At 50.3% G+C, this 18476-nt stretch overlaps 1 protein-coding gene and 2 long non-coding RNA genes across 6 annotated transcripts in view; all 3 read right to left on the bottom strand.

Annotated features, from left to right (window-relative positions):
* Positions 1 to 28: 28 nt before the first annotated feature.
* On the bottom strand, positions 29 to 2862 carry LOC102156726. The gene is made up of 3 exons (XR_005357087.1): positions 2568 to 2862; positions 2088 to 2291; positions 29 to 1423 (listed from the first exon to the last, which is right to left on the bottom strand). It is a non-coding gene; the product is annotated as an uncharacterized LOC102156726 (long non-coding RNA).
* A 12-nt stretch (positions 2863 to 2874) lies between these two features.
* Positions 2875 to 4049, bottom strand: LOC119876139. Its single transcript, XR_005357088.1, has 3 exons — positions 3875 to 4049; positions 3547 to 3708; positions 2875 to 2959 (listed from the first exon to the last, which is right to left on the bottom strand). It is a non-coding gene; the product is annotated as an uncharacterized LOC119876139 (long non-coding RNA).
* A 2918-nt stretch (positions 4050 to 6967) lies between these two features.
* Positions 6968 to 18476, bottom strand: part of CRTC3 (CREB regulated transcription coactivator 3) — a 99067-nt gene continuing 87558 nt past the window's right edge. For 2 of the 4 annotated variants that reach the window (XM_038532893.1, XM_038532891.1), the window contains exons 11-15: positions 17292 to 17590; positions 12824 to 13024; positions 12655 to 12735; positions 11227 to 11326; positions 6968 to 10447 (exon numbers count right to left, since the gene is read on the bottom strand). In XM_038532893.1, the coding sequence (XP_038388821.1) occupies positions 10242 to 10447; positions 11227 to 11326; positions 12655 to 12735; positions 12824 to 13024; positions 17292 to 17590 (887 nt within the window). In that variant the 3' untranslated portion in view covers positions 6968 to 10241. Of the gene's footprint in view, positions 10451 to 11226; positions 11327 to 12654; positions 12736 to 12823; positions 13025 to 17291; positions 17591 to 18476 lie in introns of all 4 variants that reach the window. The other 2 variants (XM_038532892.1, XM_038532890.1) reach the window with 1 other exon arrangement.

Below are 18476 nucleotides of genomic sequence, written 5' to 3' on the forward strand. Positions count from 1 at the left end.
GCAGGCTCCATGCCCAGTGCAGAGCTCCACACAGGGCTCGACCTCACGACCCTGAGATCATGACATGAGCAGAAATCAAGAGTCAGCCGCTTAACCAACTGAGGCATCCAGGTGCCCCTGTTTCTCGGTTTTTGATTCATCCTTTCCCCTCTCTCCATTTGGTCCTTTCCAAGTCTCTCTCTAAGTGTCCCCTGCACCCTGCCCTCATCCCTCCCTACCTGCTTCCATTCCTTTCACGGCTTGCTCCATAGAACATCAGTCTCACGAGTTGGTCCCAACAAAGGGGACTCGGGGGTCCGATATGTTTCAGAAATGCTGCCTTCCGTGCCAACCTCCTAGAAGCTGGCTGGCACTCTAAAGCCTTCGGGAAGCCCTTCAGTGAGATGTGCCATCACTGCACTCAAGCAGCCAGCACGCTGGGCCTGCAGGGGACTCCTCTGTGCACCCCTCATTAGCATTCTGCAGAACCAGTGATTGCCAGGCCTTGCCAGAGAGGTGGTGAGACGTGTGCGACAGTGTGATGCTGGGAATTCCCCAGAGCTAGGCCAGGGACAGTGATCTCCAGAAAGAACCTGGAGCAGGAAGTGAAATATCTCACCAGCTCCCACCACCACTGCCTGATCCAAAAGAGGAAGGGAAGGCAGGGACAGTAGCTGGAGCCCAGGTGGCAGCACAGCCACCCCGGCTGGGGACCAGACAGAGCTGCAGGGGTCCCTGCACTGCTCCTCAAGAAGTCCAGTCCCTATGAGCTGGCGACCAAAGCGACTCTTCACTCCAGGGCACTGATGAGAGGTTAGTGGGGCAGCGCACAGCCTCAGAGGCGCTTGCTCAATGGCCGGGCGGAATAGTGGTACTCAGCGGCCTCAGTGGAACCTTCCCTCCAGGGTACCGCCATGAATGTGGCTCCATTTCAGCGAAACCCAGACTCTGTCTCTCCCACTCAAGCCTCGAATTCCCAGGAGAGAACATGTCATGGGCCAGGTAGATCAAGCGAGCATCACCAGGGGCCCTGGGCTGCCCTGACCTGGCCTGGCTTCTGGGGAGGGGGTCTGAGCAGTCTCCAGCTTGCAAGGCTCCTCTGTGACCAGAAAGCCCAGCCCTGGCCACGTGCAGGGCTCGCTGAGGGGAAATGAAAGCCCTGTGGAAACCAGTGGAGGCAGAATCAGTACTTACCAGGCCAGGCTTCCAGCGGATGAAGACCAAGCATCCTCTGAGGTTAGTGCCAGGTCTCTGGATCCGGGAAAGATCTGAGGGTGGCCCCTCCACCCTGGCCAGACTGGTGAGTCACACGAGCGCCTTAGTGGGGGGAGAGGGTGGAGGCCCAGCCAGGACCCCTCTGTGTGCTGAGAACACTGTGTGTGCTTCTCCTTTCAGAGTGTGAGCTTGGTCTTCTCAACAAATCCTTTTATTGCACTTCTGAAGTCTAGGAATAAAGGAGCTATTTCATAAAAAGAAATACTGCAAGCAGGACAGATAACATTTAGAAAGTGCTTACTAGGGGCTGGCACAAGCCCGTGTGGTGGGTCTGGCCATCCCCGTTTTCCAGCCGAGGAGACTGAGACCACTGAATAGCCTGGTTTCACAGCCAGGATGGATAGAGATATGTGCGAACTCAGGTCTCTAATTCCAGAGCCCATGCACCTGACCCCTGAACAAGACTGCCTCTATGACTTGTTCCTTGGGCCCAGGCTGACCCTACATCCCTGCTTGCCCTGGTTGGTTGACAGTTCCTGTTCATGCCTGTTGTTCAGGCACAATTATTAACAGCACCTCCTTTCACGCTGACAATGTGTCCTGGTTTGGATGATAACGTTTAAGGAAACTAGGCTAGCTGGAACCTAGATTATCATAGCAAGATGCTGGTGGGCAGAGCTCGGAAAATCCGGTCTGCAGCTGCCCCTCACTAGCCCAGAACTCTGGCTGCCATGCTCATTCTCCTGGGACAGACCTCCATTATGTTAGTGAGGGTGCCACCACTGCCCCCTGGATATCTGGGCACCTTTGCAAACTGGCCTTCTGAGATTTCTATGATGCCAAGGCTTGTCGTTTATGTTCTCTCTGTCCCCTCCCCCCTAATATGAATTTACCAGATCTTCTCTCTGTCTCCATTCTTTAGCCTGGCTATGAAAGAAGCCGTTGTGTTCCAAATGCTCCCAGGTAGGGCAGCCATGCTCTGAGTGTTTTCTACTTCCCGCAGTGGATACCAAAGCTTGGGGCTTCTGAACGTTGTCCAAATTTGCAGATGTATCCTGGAAGCAGAGGCCTGGGGCTCCCACTGAGACTGAGCTGTCCTGGAGAGGGTGCAAATGGAAAGGATGATAGCTTTGGGTGCCATTTAGCTGGGCACTGGGTTGTCAGAAGTGAGTCAGACACAGTCCTTGCCTCAAGTTTCTCATACACAGAGGGAAGGCAGATGTTACAACAAAATCAGCCCTACAGTTAATAAAGTGAAGCTGTGGCACAAAGTACCACTCAAACCCCAAAGACGAAATGGACAGAGAAAGTGTATGTGGTCAACTATCACCAGAACACTGCATAACAAATGACCCCATCATTCAATGGCTTACATTATAAGGATTTACTTCTGACTCCTGTGTCTGCAGATTGACTTGGGCAGCCCTGCCAGCCTCTGCTGGGCAGCTGGATTGGCTCCTGGGCAGGGGTTTGGTTGAAGTCTGCCCTGTCTCATTCTTTTGGAACCAGTGGGCAATGCAGAGGGAATCTGTGCCTACAGCAATGACAGAAGCTCAAGTGGGCATGCTCTGCTACCAAGCCCATGTCAAGGCTTTGCACAGGTCTGGTCTCCAAACAACTCATTGGCCAAAGGGGCTGGAGGTATACTACTCCCATGGTGGGAGTGGAGGGAAGTAAATACTTGCCAAATAACAATCCAAACTTCACAGAAGGCTTCACAGAGGAGTTGTCCGGCGTAGGCCTTGAAGAAGAAGCTGGATTTTCCCTAATGAAGATAGTATACAGTGCTGCTGTCAAAAGGACAAAATATATCGGGGTAGGGGTAGTGATGGGAAGCGAGGGCATAGGGGATTCCCCTGGGCTAGAAGCCTGGCATGTGCTTTCCTTGAACACAATACTCTCTCCTCCACCCCCACCCACCAGTCATTTCCCTTATTTCCAGAGTCTAAAACTTCAACTATGTTTCACCAAATACAAGTTCAAGACTCAGTTTTCAGCAAGGAGTCACAATGGGAAGTGCAGTGCTTGTCCATCCACTGGGGATGTGTGCCAGTTTCACTGGGTGTAGATCAGCCAATGTGACAATCCACCTGCCCCCATCAGAGCGTTGAGGTTTCTAACCCTGCAGCCCAGCAGCCACAACCTTGAGGCTGGGACCAACGTGGCCCTCGGGGAATGGACTCTTTGAAGGCCAAGTCAAGGCAGGAGGAGGAACACCAAAATCCAGAACTCAGGAGCAGGACTTAAAAACCATTTGGAAAGGGCTGTCAGCAGAGGACCCACGTGTGCACGGAACTGGGCCAGACAATGGTGGGAAGGATGGTTACAGGACAGGATGCAAACAGCACAAACCTTGACAATGTAAAAATAAGAAGTCACAGCTTCTGGGAGAGGAAGGGGATAGGAAATGAATGAGCTCATTTCCTTATCCTAAATCACAGGCTGTCAGGAGATGCCATCTACAGTGGAAACATGCTTAAAGAAACGAATCCAGCCTCCCGGTATTTTTCTTTCCTTTTAGGGAAATAATTTAGAAACATAAGCACAATTATTTGCAGCCTGGCAATTTCTTTGGTTTACATCTAGGTTTCCGTTCCTTCTGTTAAATTTAAATACTTTTCCCAGAAGAGCCTGTATTATTGTACGAGCCCTTTTCTCCGGAAGCTTTCGATCCATCTACCTGTCCTTCTCTCCAAAGACGGCCGTGGAAGGAGGTGTCTGTGGGTGTTTCTGGGGGTGCTGGCTTCTGAACCACTTGAACGTTTTCTGTTCGTGCTCTTCGGTGTACATGAGTTTCTTACAGTGAGCGGGCGCTACTATTATACAAGCAAAGCCTTAAAAAACAAAACATTTCCGGAAAAGAGAAAATCCCGGGCGGGGGGGGGGGGGGGGGGGGGGGGGGGGGGGAGGGGTAGGTGTGTGGGGGTGCCGGCCGCCGAGCCTCTCAGCAGAGTGCACGCCGGGTCCCACTGCTAGGGCGGGGGCGGGGCGGGGCGGGGCCGACCCCCCACTGCGAGGTCCCGGGAGGGCGAGGCCACCCCGCTTCCGGAGCTCGGAGCCCCGCGCCTGGGAGCCGGTGACCGCAGGGCGGCACTGGGCGGGGCCCGGAGCCGGTGACTGCGCCTCTCGGGCTGCGTCTTCCTCTCTCTGTAAACCCAGGAAGTCACCCTTGCCCTGCCTTACGTTCAGGTGGCCACAGGGGACGTGTGCTGTGCAGTGTCTGCGGTCGGCCCGAGTGGTCACTAGACAGACCTTTTAGTGCACTCTGCCACCAGGGGATCCAGTTGGAACCAGCACCACCTCCAGCCCAGTCTGAAGGCTGCAGAAGCGTGAGAGGGTCAGGTGGCTCTCTCCAGCTGTTTCTGGGTCCCGACAGCCACTCTTATGGTCTCAGCTCCATCTAGTGTCCACACTGGGACACCGTCACCGTCACATGTAAGGGCTCCTTGTAAAATCCTTATTTCCATACTTGCAAAAGGTACAGCATTCATTGGGCAAATAGGATGTACATAAGATCAGTTTAAAACATCCCCGCCCGCCCCGTACTAAGATCTGGTATTTCAAAGCAAGCATTATACAAGTTCAGTACTACTAAGGATTTGTGCCTCCTGTCTTTGACAGCATATTCACACATCACATAATATGACTTCTAATAATTGACATTGATTGAATATTTACCATGTGCTGGGCACAACTCTGGGTCCTTTAATTGTGTGAGTTGATTTTACTCTCCATCCACAGCACTATGAAATGGTGGTGGTGTGGGGTGCTTATTGTCCCATATTATAGATCGGAACTCCGAGGCACACAGATAAAAGTAAAATTCATCACTCTTGTTTTCTGAGGACAGGTAGAGGCTGCGTCATGGGGCTGGAGATGAGCAGGCAGCCAGATGGGAAGCTCCTGCCAGGCTGAGGAGGGAGAGAATGGGAGCTGAGACAGCCCTGGGACTTGGGCTGGGTCTGAGAGGCAAAGGGGGAGGAGTGTGCAGGATGGCTCACACCAAAATTTTAGTGTCAGGGTGGAGGCTGTGGTCTGAGAGGGAGCACACAGGAGTCGGCAGTTTGAGAATATATGCTGAGCACCTCTGTGCCAGGCAGGGAGGTGCAGACTTCAAGTATGCAGGCATGGCCCCTGCTCTCGCAAGCTAGAGCCCCATGGGGAAGGTGGGTGTCAAAGGGTGATTATGAGTGTTTGCTGGTGCACAAAGATCTACCAAGGATGAGGACAACATGGGATGGAATCTCACTCACAGGTGGATCTCAGCAAACAGGCAGATGGGGTCTGAGGTGGAAGGTGGGTTCATCAATTTGGAGGACCAGACAGGTGTCCTGGGGACAGTTGAGCTGAAGATGGCTGAGGAGGAGGATTCATGGAGGAGATGGATATGTGACCTGAGGGAACAAGAGGGTCTGTGGAGAATGAGAGTGGCCACAGGGTGGAGGGGCAGGGCAGGGCCAGGGGGGCTGGGGGGTTGGGTGTTGGGCAGAGGGGTTCGCAACCGGGGCTGTGGGTGGGAAAAGAGGGGAATGAGTGGAACATGAGCAACTCTTCCAGGAGGGAAAGCAGACAAGGTTGTACGCCAAGGAGACACCAGGTTGAGGAGGGGTTGTTTCATTCTGTTTGTTCTTAGCAAGGAGGTAACAAGGCATATGCATGGGCTGATGGGGAAGAGCATGGAGAGGGATGAGGTATGGGGTACGCAGGGCATCCTCACGGGAAGAGCAGGTCAATCACAAACGTGGCAAGCAAGAACTAGATAAGGAGTTGGTGGTGGTGGTGCCAGGGGGAATAGCAATTGGCGACAGTTTGGGAAAGGGGACAGGATGTGCAGCAGATGGGATGCCAAGGGAGCTGCCCCCAAGGGCCTGGAACTTCTGGGCCTGAGGAGAGAAACAAGGGCGTCTGGGGAGGAGAGGTCTGGAGCCGCCCCCCACCCCCCAAAACACCCCCACCCCCCGTGACAGGGGAGGAGGATTGGGTCAGCAGACAGGGCGGGGTTGCTCGGTTTCTCCTAGCAGGGAGAGGTCAAGGGTCAGAGCAGGCTGTGACGGTGTTAGTGGAGGCCACTGGCCCAATGGACTAGGCCAGGGAAGGAAGGGAAGCCAGGAGAGGACAAGGAGGCTGAGAGCAAGGACAAGGGATAGAATTCTCTATGGGGGCAAAGAACAGGGTGTGTGTGGACCAGAGTAGATAGACATAGTGGCTCAGGAAGTTGGGGTCAAAGATGGGATTTCTGAGTAAGACTTTGGAACAGTCACGGTTGTGACAAGTCGTGGGTGTGGCTGAGGAACCGGGTCTGAAGGAAGCACGGCTGGGGGGTGGGGGAGGACAGGCCTGGGAACCTTGCTGGGATGTGGAGGGGCAGGGCTGGGACAGAAAACAGAGGGGGCCACTGGTGGCCAGTACATGGCAGCGCAGCACAGGGGGAAGGAGCATCAGTGGCCTGAACTGACAGGGGAGAGGTGTCTTGGGTGAGGGCCAGGGCAAGGGGCCGGAAGGCACGCTGCCAGTGCACAGCAGGTAGCGAGGCGCCCTCCATCCTTGGCATCCATGGATGGCTTCATGGGAAGTGTGTGTCCCAGACTCCTTCTCCCCTCTCTTGGGTGTGGGTACAACGGTGCACGTATTAGGGACACTGAACAAGCAGGCCAGAGCAGGACCTGCCAAGCCAAGGACCGGGAAGCCCAACTGCAGGCCGAGCTGTGGGGGAGGCGGTGAGAGAGGCTCTTCCACCAATTCATCGTGCCTGACGCTGAAGAAAAACACCAAGTGCAGATACAACCTTATTGTGCTTTTAATTACGAAAGATGTAAAACGATATATTATAAAACTTGGAAGCTACTTTATACAAATTCCAATCTTTAAATATTGTTTAACAAGGGACCTGGGAGTTAGGACACTGGGGGGAAGTCTGATTAGTTGCTGTGACGGTCCCACCGGCAAGTGATGGAATCACCTGTACATAACAGAGCCAACGAGAGTCAGAGTTGGAAACGGCTTCAAATACGCAGATGGACTGGAATACACAACGCTTCAGCTTGGCTAATATACAGTAGATTTCGGAGAAATGAAACAGGACAGAGGAGAATTTATGTTGGTCTTGACGTGATCGGAAGAAAGTTTCTCCTAACACCGTGTGTCCTACAAACCACAACCGTACAGAAAGGAAACAGAGAACACAGATAAGTTTCTAGTTCTACACTGTTTAACTGCTAGTAAATGAGAGTAGTACAGCCGTCAATCTTCTCGTAACAAGACTAAATATTGGAAGATAGTTATTCTGGTGCACGTAGCCACTTCAGGTGCCAAGGACCATTCCTGGTTTGTTGCAAAGGCAGCAGTGAGGGCAGACTTACCCCTGGAGGTCAGAGTGACACCCGCCCAAGGGTGCCCTTGATGCCGTGTAAGCAAAGTGGGTTGGATAATGCCCAAAACCTTTTCACAGGAAAAGACTGGACCGGTGGACCTAGGGACAAATTTAATTCAGTGCTAAGCCTTACTGTCATCATTATACTTCTCTCGGACAAGTCACTTTTCCTGGGAGCCTCCATCTCCTCGAGTCACCGGGAGGATGTGTGGGGCGGAGTGGGGGAGGCGGCAGCGTGCTTCATCGTGTAGGTAGGTCCCGGGGCTCCTGCAAAGGCAGGTCTGCTGCAGACAGGGAGCGGGTAATCCCGCCAGGTGAGGCACCACACAAAGGGTGGGTTATGCTGGGACCTCCACTTAAAGAACACCCAAACTCCTCACAGCAGCACCATTCCCCGCCTGAAAGGCCAGATGGGGCCCTCTGACACGGGAAAGGCAGCATGGAGCTGGCTCCTTCTAGCACACTGTCTCCCACCACAAGGAAAGGGCTTGCACTTTAACAACAAGTCACCACCCTCCTGAGATCCTCGGTGTAAAGGGATCTGAAAACTTCACTGGGAATGAGATTTGGAGCTTAGGCGAGGGCCCTGGCTGGATTTCCCAATTCAAAGGCAGAGATTTGGGGCTAAGGTGAAGTGGAGGGCTTGTGCCCCACAGAGGAAGCTGCAGATGTGCCATTGGGGTTATCTCAGACTGGAGGTAACGTGATCCCTCTGGAGACAGAAATGGGATGAGGCCTGGAGAGGTTCAGAGCCCAGGATCCCAATACACATTCTTCTTGTCAAGGGGCGCCAATGTGTCAGATTCAGACCTGTTAGGTGCAGCCTTGCTTCTTCAGGTGGGGACCGTGTAGCGGCCTCTAGCCACACTCCTGGTGTCTCCCTGGAAGGGCAGTGGCTATCTGGGCAAAAGTCCCAGCACCTTTTGTCTCTCCTCCAGTGCTCCTGTCCTCCTGGTTCTGTCCTCCTGCACCTGCATTCTGCCCCACGGCCCAGACCCCTCCCTACAGATGCTCTGAAGCATCAGACCCCTCCGTCCTCTTCAAGTCCACCGGTCAGGTGTCTGGTCAGGGGCTAAGTCAGAGGAGGCAAGCAGTGGTGGAAATCCAGCCATACCATTTTATGCTAAGGTACTAATGACGGCTTCACGAGTTTGGCCTTCATTTTACTGTAGACTTTTTCTGCAACCTCAAAGAATGAATCTCTTTTTAAAGCAATTTAGAGCAAAACATGGATCTGAAAGGGAAGATTTTTGAGGTAGGGGCCTGGCTGGGATCCCCAAGGTCCCAGCACCAATTCCCAAGGCCTCAGCTTCCCCAGCTGTGCTGGATTCACTCAGAAGACAGTTTCCCCCTCCTGCTCTGGAGCATACCCTCGAGGATAACAGGGCATCCTGGCCTAATTGTGGATTTGGTCACCTAGTGTTAGAAGCATATAAAGTGCATGCTTAGCTTAACCACAGGCACAAGTGTTAGAAAAGCTAAAGCTCTGAGATTTGGCAAGGAACGGGGCTAGCTAAAGATTAGACTGCCTTGTGGCAAGGCAGATTCATTCATTCCTTCGTTCGTTCATTCATGCATTCAACACATGGTAACGCAGCACCTACCCAGTGCCAGCACTTGTTAGGTACTAAGGGTTTGGTAACAAATAAGGCACAGTCCCTGTGCTCAAGGAGCTTACGGTCTAGCGGGATTACGCAGACACTCCCGTTCCATAGAGAAACAACTTCCCCCTGCTGCTAGCTCAGCTGCTGGGGGGTCTGGCTCCGACCTCCGGCATCCCTCCAGTGGTCTGTGGTGAGGGAGGGCCTGTGCTTGTCTGGAGCCCGTCTGGAAGACATTGTGTGTCTGCGGGCTACCTGCAGCTTTCCTCTCTTGCCTCAGTCATCGAGAGGAAGTGCTTTTCTCTTCAGGCTCATCCATCATGAAGGGTGGGTTTTTGTTGTTTTTTCTTCAGTGACTGAATAAAGCAGCCCCCTTCTCCCCTTGTCCACAGGAAAGAGTGTACTGAAGCAGCAGATAGATTATATACTTGGAGAAAACAAATGAGCATTCAGTTTGCTTAACTCAAATTTGTTCTTGAAATCGTGGTAAAAAATAAAAATTCTTCATATTGGAATTAAGGCAACTGGGAGACCATGGGCATCTGCTGGGCCAGCAGCTGGCAGGGGCCAAGCTGGGGCAGGCAGAGCGGAGAAGGCATCATGATGCTGTGGTACCGTTGCTCGTAGCTGAGCCAACCCCCGAAGGCCTGCAACCCCCACCACCCCCCAGGCCAGACCCCTTCTTCAGTGTTGACAAAGATCAGTGGTTCTGGGCACGGCATGACGTGACTGCAGCCCCCATTACGCGGTTCTATTTGTACACATCGGCAGATTAGATGGCCAGTAAAAGTGTACTGGTCACGGTGAGGGCCGAGTCAGCGGAAGCTCGGAAGCAGCTGGCCTGCAGCAGTGTCACCTGGGCCACAGGCCTGAGAGGCAGCGCACAGCTCTGGGATCCGGAGTGAGCCATGGGGTATGAGATGGGACCTCTTCAGGAAGCTAGGAGTCATGGAATCGGCTCCTTCCATTTCAGAAGCCCGAGATGACTCAGGCCCAGAGGATGTTGCTGGCTCCATTCTACGCCGTTCTAGTTGAGCCCCTTCAGAAATAAATTCTCGTGGCCTATTCCATTCTGTTCACAGTCGGTCAGCCCGAAATGTCTCTTCCACAGAGGGGTCGAGCAGGCCCATGCTGGAGTCACTTAACATGTTGAGGCCATCCAGGCTCAGGGGTTCTATTTGGAGCTCTTCTTCCAGTGGAAATGGAGTGTCCATGTTCAGGCCGACCTCAGGCATGCCCGCTAGCGCACTGCTGAGGTCTTTAAACAGGTTGGTACTCGAGTCTTCTGGAAGGAGCAGCAAGAGGGAAAAACAGTGCAGGTCAGGAGGCACGCACAACAGACGACATCCCCGCAAAGGCCATCCCTGTCATCTGCCCAGCCAGGACAATGACTGCCTGTGTCCCCACCACCCCCAGAGTCCATTATGCTCTGGAATCTACTTTCCTTTTCTTTTTCTTTTTCTTTATTTTTCTTTCTTTCTCTTTCTTTTTTCTTTTCTTTTTTCCCCTTCCTTCCTTCCTTCCTTCCTTCCTTCCTTCCTTCCTTCCTTCCTTCCTTCCTTCCTTCCTTCTCTCTCTCTCTCTTTTTAAGATTTTATTTATTTACTTGAGAGGGAGAGTGAGAGCAAAGCAAGAATAAGCTGGAAGAAGGGGCAGAAGGAGAGATAGAAGCAGACTCTCTGCCGAGTGAAGAGCCTGACTCAGGGCTCGATCTCAGGATCCTGAGATCATGACCTGAGCTGAAAGCAGACAACCAACTGAGCCACCAGGTGTCCCTGGAATCTACATTCTTTTCCGTCAGTTCCATGACTCCCCATTTTTGCAAGTGTTCTCCCTTTGAACAGTTGTCAATCACTTAAAACTTAATAGTTGAGAAAAATCTTAGATCACCAGGCCCTTTCCCCACCGGCTCATGGTCTCTGGGGCCAGACACCTGCTTTTTGCAAAGCTAAAGTCAAGCTGGGCGGGCCTTCATTCTCTTGCTTTATGTGATGTTGTTTAAACTATCTTACAGTGGGATCTGTAAAAACAGAGCAGAACTGAGGGGTGGCCCACACTCACCTGTCAGGATGGTGTTGGGGAAAGTCCCACAGTTGGAATACAGGTTTGGTCTCCCATGAAATGAGTCCTGTGGTTCTCGGGGACCTTGCTGCAGGGGCACCTGGAAACATCAAAGGTCACATTGTAAGCAATGATCTCTGCTTTGAGGAGTGAATAAAGCAACATGCTCCCAGGGCAAAATCAGACATGAAAACTGCCTTGAGGTCCCTTCTCTGTAGGATCCCACACAGAAAAGTCCTCTAGGGCAGGCAGGTGCTGGGGTGGAGGAGGGGTCTGTGAGGCCCACAGTGTGGGTGACTCCTCCCCGCTCACATGCTGCCTGGCCCACGAAGCCATCCAAGAAGACAGTAGCAGTCATGGTTTCCCTGGCTCCTCTGGTCTCACACATCCCTCCTGCCCGGCCACCCCGAGGATTCTAGAAACACCATCTTTGGGAACACTTCAAAGAGTCCATCTGTAACCAAGGAAGTGATACGACCAAGGGGCTCTTTTTTTCCTTTTGGTTTCTAGAAAAACGAGGTGGAGGGACCACCCTTTCCTTCTCACGCTCAGAGGGAGGAACCTCAGACAGACCCCTCTCCATGAGAAAGCTTCTGGGATGATTGCTTAGAACTGGGGCCTAGCTATGTGCCTTTCCAGAAATTAATTTCCAAACTATTTTTCAACAATCTTTCCAAAGTAGGCATTTCTAGCATTTTTCAGGGAGATACTGACTCATCTAAACGAAACTGGCTTCTTCAGAAAACGAGGAGGCAGGGACTACTGGTTTATGCCAGGAGTCTTCACCATGGCCTACTCAGAAACATCTGTCTTTATTTATTTTACTGTTGTAATTATTATTAATATCTGTAAAATGCTCAAAACCCTTCCTTCTCTCTTTTATCTGTCCAAGAGCCTAATACATACTTAGTGGACACTACAAAATCTAGAGATATTTTAAACAATGTTAGGGAGAACTTAAGAAGCAAAAGGAAGTGAATGAATGAAAACATCTTAAGGAAGGACCTCTGGCCCTGCCTGGACTGAGCTCCCCTGGGAAGCTACAGTGAACTACAGTGAGCTGGCAACAGCAGCGAGGCCTGTGGGCCACACCCCTCCTGCGTCTAAGTTTCCTCAGCAGGATAGACCAGTGGACCGAAGTGCTCCCTGCCCTCTGAGCCACTCTACAATTCTATGACCAGATTGTCATCAGGAATCTAATACCACTTGTTCAAATAGTTCTTCTGCAGAGGCCTGATACTAAATAAGGCAGCCAACACATGCATTTGAGGGCTGGGGGAGATTCCAGGCTCCCTTAGCTGCTGAGCACATCTGCAATCAGGGCAATGGAGTACCCAGTCTATGTGGTGTGGTGGGTTCTATGCCCTGAAAGGCCTGAACAGACAGTGCAGGTCCTACTCTGATGCAGAGACCTGGATGCTTGCTCACCTGTTGAGGAAAGGCAGGGCCTGGCCTCATGGACTGCTGGTCAAAACTCACATCTGGGAAGAAGTTGGTCAAAGATGAACCCTTCAGGGAATAAGGAAGGGAACATTTAGTTTGGAACCCAAGGCAAAATACGTGCTCCCTTCTGATCAATGTCCCTGCTAGGACCCACCTGGGCTGTGAGGAGGGGGAAGCCGGATGGAGGCAGGGATGAGGCAGCTTGAGGCTGCTGAGCAGGGGCCTCCTGGGTGTGGGGCTGCTGTAGGAGGGGCTGAGGGAGGTCCTGAGGGGTAGGGTAAGGGGGCGGTGGGGATACTTGAGCTTGAGCTTCTGTGGGCAGGAAAGAAAGTGGGCTTCGGTCTGAGGACACGATCTGTAAAACAAAGCCACTAATTAGCTTGGATTGGAGTTTCCTTCTTTTTCTTTCTTTCTTTCTTTCTTTCTTTCTTTCTTTCTTTCTTTCTTTCTTTCTTTCTTCTTCTTTCTTTCTTTCTTTCTTCTTCTTTCTTTCTTTTCTTTTCTTTCTTTCTTTTTTTTTTTTAAGATTTTACTTACTTATTCACGGGAGACACAGAGAGAGGCAGAGACACAGGCAAAGGGAGAAGCAGGCTCCCTGTGGGGAGCCCAATGCAGACTTGATCCCGGTACCCCAGGATCACAACCTGAGCCAAAGGTAGAGGCTCAACCACTGAGCCACCCAGGCGTCCCTGGATTGGAGCTTCTAAGTGATAAATCCTTTAAGATTAGGAGACCTCAAAGTGAGAGAAAAGCCTGAGCCCTTCCTTCCCTGGAGGGTGGGGGGCAGTACTCTAAGCTATGTTCCCCAAAGCCTACTTCTTACTTCTGCTCCTTCAAAGTGATCTTAAGTATCACTTCACCACAAAACATTTCCCATTCAATGACGATTTCTATTGTCTTAAAACAAAACAAAACAAAACAAACACCCACCAATTTAACCAGTGTCCTCAGTGAAAATCATGTTTGTTTTGTTAAACCATAACTTCTGGTTTAAGATGGAAGATTGGGGATCTTCCCTGTGGGACAGCAGGGAGCAGGGGTGAGGAGCCAGGAGGGTCTCATCAGTGCACGTGAGGCAAGGTTAGGTTTCACAGCCCTTGATCGTGGGGTGACTGGGGATGGCACTCGGACGGTCTCCTACAGCTGAGGGTCTCCGGGCAGAGCCCAGGAGGCAAGGCACTCTACTGAAAACACAGAGTTTAAGAGAGCTCACTGCTGAATCTTGAGGCCTCTGCCTTTCTTTCCCAACTTGGCTCTCAGGAGGCTGGAATCTAGGCATGTGCCAGTGTCCTCTAGGGATCTGACCAGCCTGAGAGAAAAATCTCAAAACTTAGGACACCAGAGACTCACCAAGGAAAAGGCTGACCTAGATCAGTCTACAGTGAAGACCATACTCAATGAGCCTGTCAGTGTACACAGTATTTTTGTGTCCTGTTCTTAGAGATGAGCAGAATGCCAAAGATCTCCAGACTGTGAGGAAAGCATCTGCATGGAAATCAGAAACCAAAGCAGATGTACAAAAAAAAAAAAAAAAAAAAGAAAAAAGAAAAGAAACTTGGAGAAATCTATGTAGGCAGACATCATCATGAAAAAATTATTATTATACTATTTATTATCCTAGGATGTTTGATGCTATAAGTAACATTCAGAGGACAAAAAAGAATTCTTGGCAACTTAAAAGTATGAAAGCAGAAATGAAAACTCAACATAACAATGGGAAGATAAAGGTGAGAAGTTCTTGCAGACAGGATGGCGAAGAGGCGAGGAGAATAGAAAAAATAAGAGCGTGACAGGGAAGTAGGGAAGGTCCAACATTCACACAATAGGAGTTCCAGAAAGAGAACACAGAGAAATCAAAGGGAAGAAGTCTTCCAGGAAATAGTTAAGGAATTCATTCCTTCATTCATGAAGAATGATAGGAGTCTCCAGATTGAGGAAAGCCACCAAAGATCCAGGTGATCCTGAAGTTTCAGAACTCAGGAACAAAAAGAAGATTCTACAAGACTCCAGAGGGAAGAAAGGATATTTTTGTTGTTGTTGTTGTTGTTTTTTAAAATTTAATTCATTTATTCATGAGACACAGAGAGAGAGAGAGAGAGAGGCAGAGACACAGGCAGAGGGAGAAGCAGGCTCCACGCAGGGAGCCCGACATGGGACTCGATCCAGGGACTCCAGGATCCCACCCTGGGCTGAAGTGGCGCCAAACTGCTGAGCCATCTGGGCTGCCCAGAAAGGCAGAAAGGACATTTTGTTAGAAGTATTTTTTTTTAAAGATTTTATTTATTCATGAGAGACAGAGACAGAGAGAGACAGAGACAGAGGCAGAGACACAGGCAGAGGGAGAAGCAGGCTCCATGCAGGGAGCCCAATATGGAACTCAATCCCAGGATCCGGGGATCACACCCTGGGCTGAAGGTGGCGCTAAACCGCTGAGCCACCCGGGCTGCCCTTGTTAGAAGTATTAAGAATTGGAATGGCACTGGATTTCCCATGAGCAACTCTAGAAACTAAAAGACAATTAATACCTTCAAAATTTTAAGAGAAAATTATTTCAGATTTGAATTCTATCTCTGGTCAATTATGAGTTAAATGATGGGTAGAATGAAGACATATTTGAGTCATGGCAGGCCACATGTGCTTTCTTTGAAATCTACTAGAGAGTTTTCTTCTTGTTTTGTTTTAAATATTTTACTTATTTATTTGAGAGAGAGTATGTGTGTGTGGGCATGTGCACGCGAGATGAGCTGGGAGAGAAGCAGAGGGATGAGGGACAAGCAGACTCCCTGCTGAGCATGGAGCCCAATGCTACATGGGGCTTGATCCTACGACCCTGAGATCATGACCTGAGGTGACGTCAGATGCTTAATGGAATGAGTGACCCAGGTGCCCATGGAAGGCTTGTTTTTCAATGTACTAAGAGGAGATCCACTCAACTCCAAGAGGTGGGGATGTAATAAGCAATACATACATAGAAAATGAGACTAACAAAAAAGTAAGACATTAATTAACTTTCAAGAAAAAAATTGTTTTCATTTTGTTATTTCATAGCATACTAAATGGTTCAGCTCCAACTGTGCTATTATAATTGGGAAAACACTAACACACTAGGTATTGCTCTCAACAAAATTATAACAAAGCATAGTGGAAATGAGAAGGAAATGTTCATGTAGGTGGGTGGGGTTTGGAGAGAGGTGATAGAGAACCATATCCTAGTCCTCCATGACAGGATGTCATCAGATAATACCTAACACTAAAAATCCAGAACAAAACAATCATGAAATAACACGGTTATACCAAAGACATTAGCTACAGTGCCTGAAAGGAGCCATCTCTAGGGAACAAGAATGAGTCGGGGAGAAGAAAATATTATTTTGTAACAAGCCCTGTAGAACTATCTGACTTATTAAACTATGTGCCTGGATAACACTGGTTTTTTAAAAATCTAAATATTAAGGAAACAAAACCCAGAAACATCTGGAAGAGGATGCTCTCTAGCCCCTACAGCTCTCCTTAAAATGTAGCTAGAAAGCAAGAGTAATATTTTTTACATCCATTAAGATAATCTTGCAAAAGAAAATTAAAGGCAATCCAATAACATAAAAAGAACCATTGAAACAACAATTATGAAACACCCTCTTACCCTCTCCCGAAAGGGATTACTCATGTCAAGAGTGAGTAATAACTGGATCTGCTAACCCTTCCGTTTAAGTTGTCAACTCCTGTTTGCCTAATCATGACTCATTTATGGTGAGGTGGGGAGCAAATGATGACACAATGTACTAGGGAGGGACCAACAGGTTGAAAATATATTCATTGATGATTATGGTAAGAACCACCCTAAGAGCTCAGAATAAAAACAAAGTCAACAAGACAAAATATGATGTTTTGACATCTGAATTTCTATAACAGGCTTGTGACTTCAAAATGTGCTTTTTTTTTCCTTTTTTTAAAAATTGTTTTAGTTTACTTTTTAATCTCTATGGCCAATGTGGGACTTGAACTCACCACTCCAAGATCAAGAGTCACATGTTCTACTAACTGCCCAGCCAGGTGCCCCAAAAATGTGCGTCTTTCTGAACAGACTTCTTTAGGTGCTTTTATGGAGGACCCTGATCCTTATTATAAAACCTATCGTTCCATAAGCAGTAAAAGTACTGCTTCTCAAATCTGTAGTCATAATTAGGGAAGAGGTCTAATCCAATATCAAAGCTTCAGGAAGGTATTAAGTGTCTTCTTTAGCTTTCCCCTGTGGCTTAAAATACAGACTCAGTTATGGATAATTTTCCCCACCAATTAAAAAACCCCAGGCTGGTCTCTCCTAGCCACCTGAGACATGTCTGGGTCATGTTCTCTATGCCTTACCATCCCCAAAGCCAAGGTTTGTGAGTTATGACTGCACACTGTGTGTTGTTTGTAAAACAGTGATCCTTATAACAAATGTGCTGTTAGGAGATAAATACTGCTTCCTGAGTTCTTGGCTCACACTTGCTCTCTCTGATCTCAGGCATAGGCCAGGACTGGCCGACTGCACTGGAGACCCTAGGGGCTACACCCGGTGAGGGGGCCTCCATCCTGGCCCCATGTGCCTCAACCCATTGGACTGTGTGTGGGTTTGTGCTCACCTGAGCCGCAGGATAGGGGTTCAGAGGGCTGGTGGCTGAGAGCTGTCTGCTGAAACCCTGATGGGCTTCAGGGCCTGGAGAGAGCGTGAGAGGGCTAACTGGGGGCTGCCTCCGCCGGGAGGGGCCACTCATGGCTGCAGTGGGGAGAGACGGGTTGCTGAGGGAGAAGAGCCGGAGGGATGGGTGAAGGGCCGAGGCGCTGGGGGTGGACGCCTGTGGGTGGCTGTTCAGGGACGAGGACGGCACTGTCTTGTTGAGTGTGGCCTGGATGGACGGGTTACTCCGAGAGCTCTGGAGACCTACAAGACAGCAGAAGCACAGTTACTTGCCAGAACTGTAGGCTACAGCTTCTGTTTCCAAAGATGAAAGAAACCTTAACTTTTTCCTATCCAGCTCTGAGGACTTCTGTGTGAGGGGGACACTGGGGCGGTCCTCCTACCATGCATGCATCAGATATACCCACAGCAGGGAAAGGACCCATTGGCACTCAAGGCTGGTGGCAGCAGGGTGACAGTGAGTCTGACTACAAGGAAGCGTGTGAAGAGCCGCTGGGCGGGCGGGACTGGGTGAGCAGAGGCCAAGGCATAGTCAGCCCCCAGCCTGGCAAGAAGACCCCAGGGCTGTGCACACAGACTGTTTGGAACCCCCCCAACAGCCACTCCCCCCCCCACCGCCCATGCCTCTGTCCCAGGTACCACGCCCAGATCCTCTGCTATTCTCAGGGTGCATCCTTTCACAGAGCGTCAAGGCTCTGGGGCACCATGTCAGGGGACCCTGTAAATACCCTGAACACACAGGGAGTCACAGGAAGGGGCCCCCTCCCATGTCTCCTGCTTTCTCTTTGTTCTCCTGGCTCCTGAGAAGTTGCTCATCACAGTCTATTCCAATTCACGGAAAATGAAATTTTTGTTGGTGCTTTGTTTTATTTGGAGGGGAGGGGATGTGAATTTTAGCAGAGCCAGAGAGGTTTGGGAATGGCATTTACATGACAGAGGCTGCTAGGGCTTAAGCTCCAAGAGGCCAGGGACCGTGTCCTGCATCCTGCCAGAGCCTTGGCACAGGACCTGGCATGGAGTGGCTTTGCTCCATGAGTTAATGATGCTTCTGTGTATCTCAAAAGGCAGTGCCCATGTTTCAAAGTTCAGCCCATAATTCTGGTACCAGTAGTCGGGGTGCATACAACTG

This window comes from Canis lupus, chromosome 3, assembly GCF_011100685.1.
Source record: "Canis lupus familiaris isolate Mischka breed German Shepherd chromosome 3, alternate assembly UU_Cfam_GSD_1.0, whole genome shotgun sequence".
Lineage (NCBI taxonomy): Eukaryota > Metazoa > Chordata > Mammalia > Carnivora > Canidae > Canis > Canis lupus.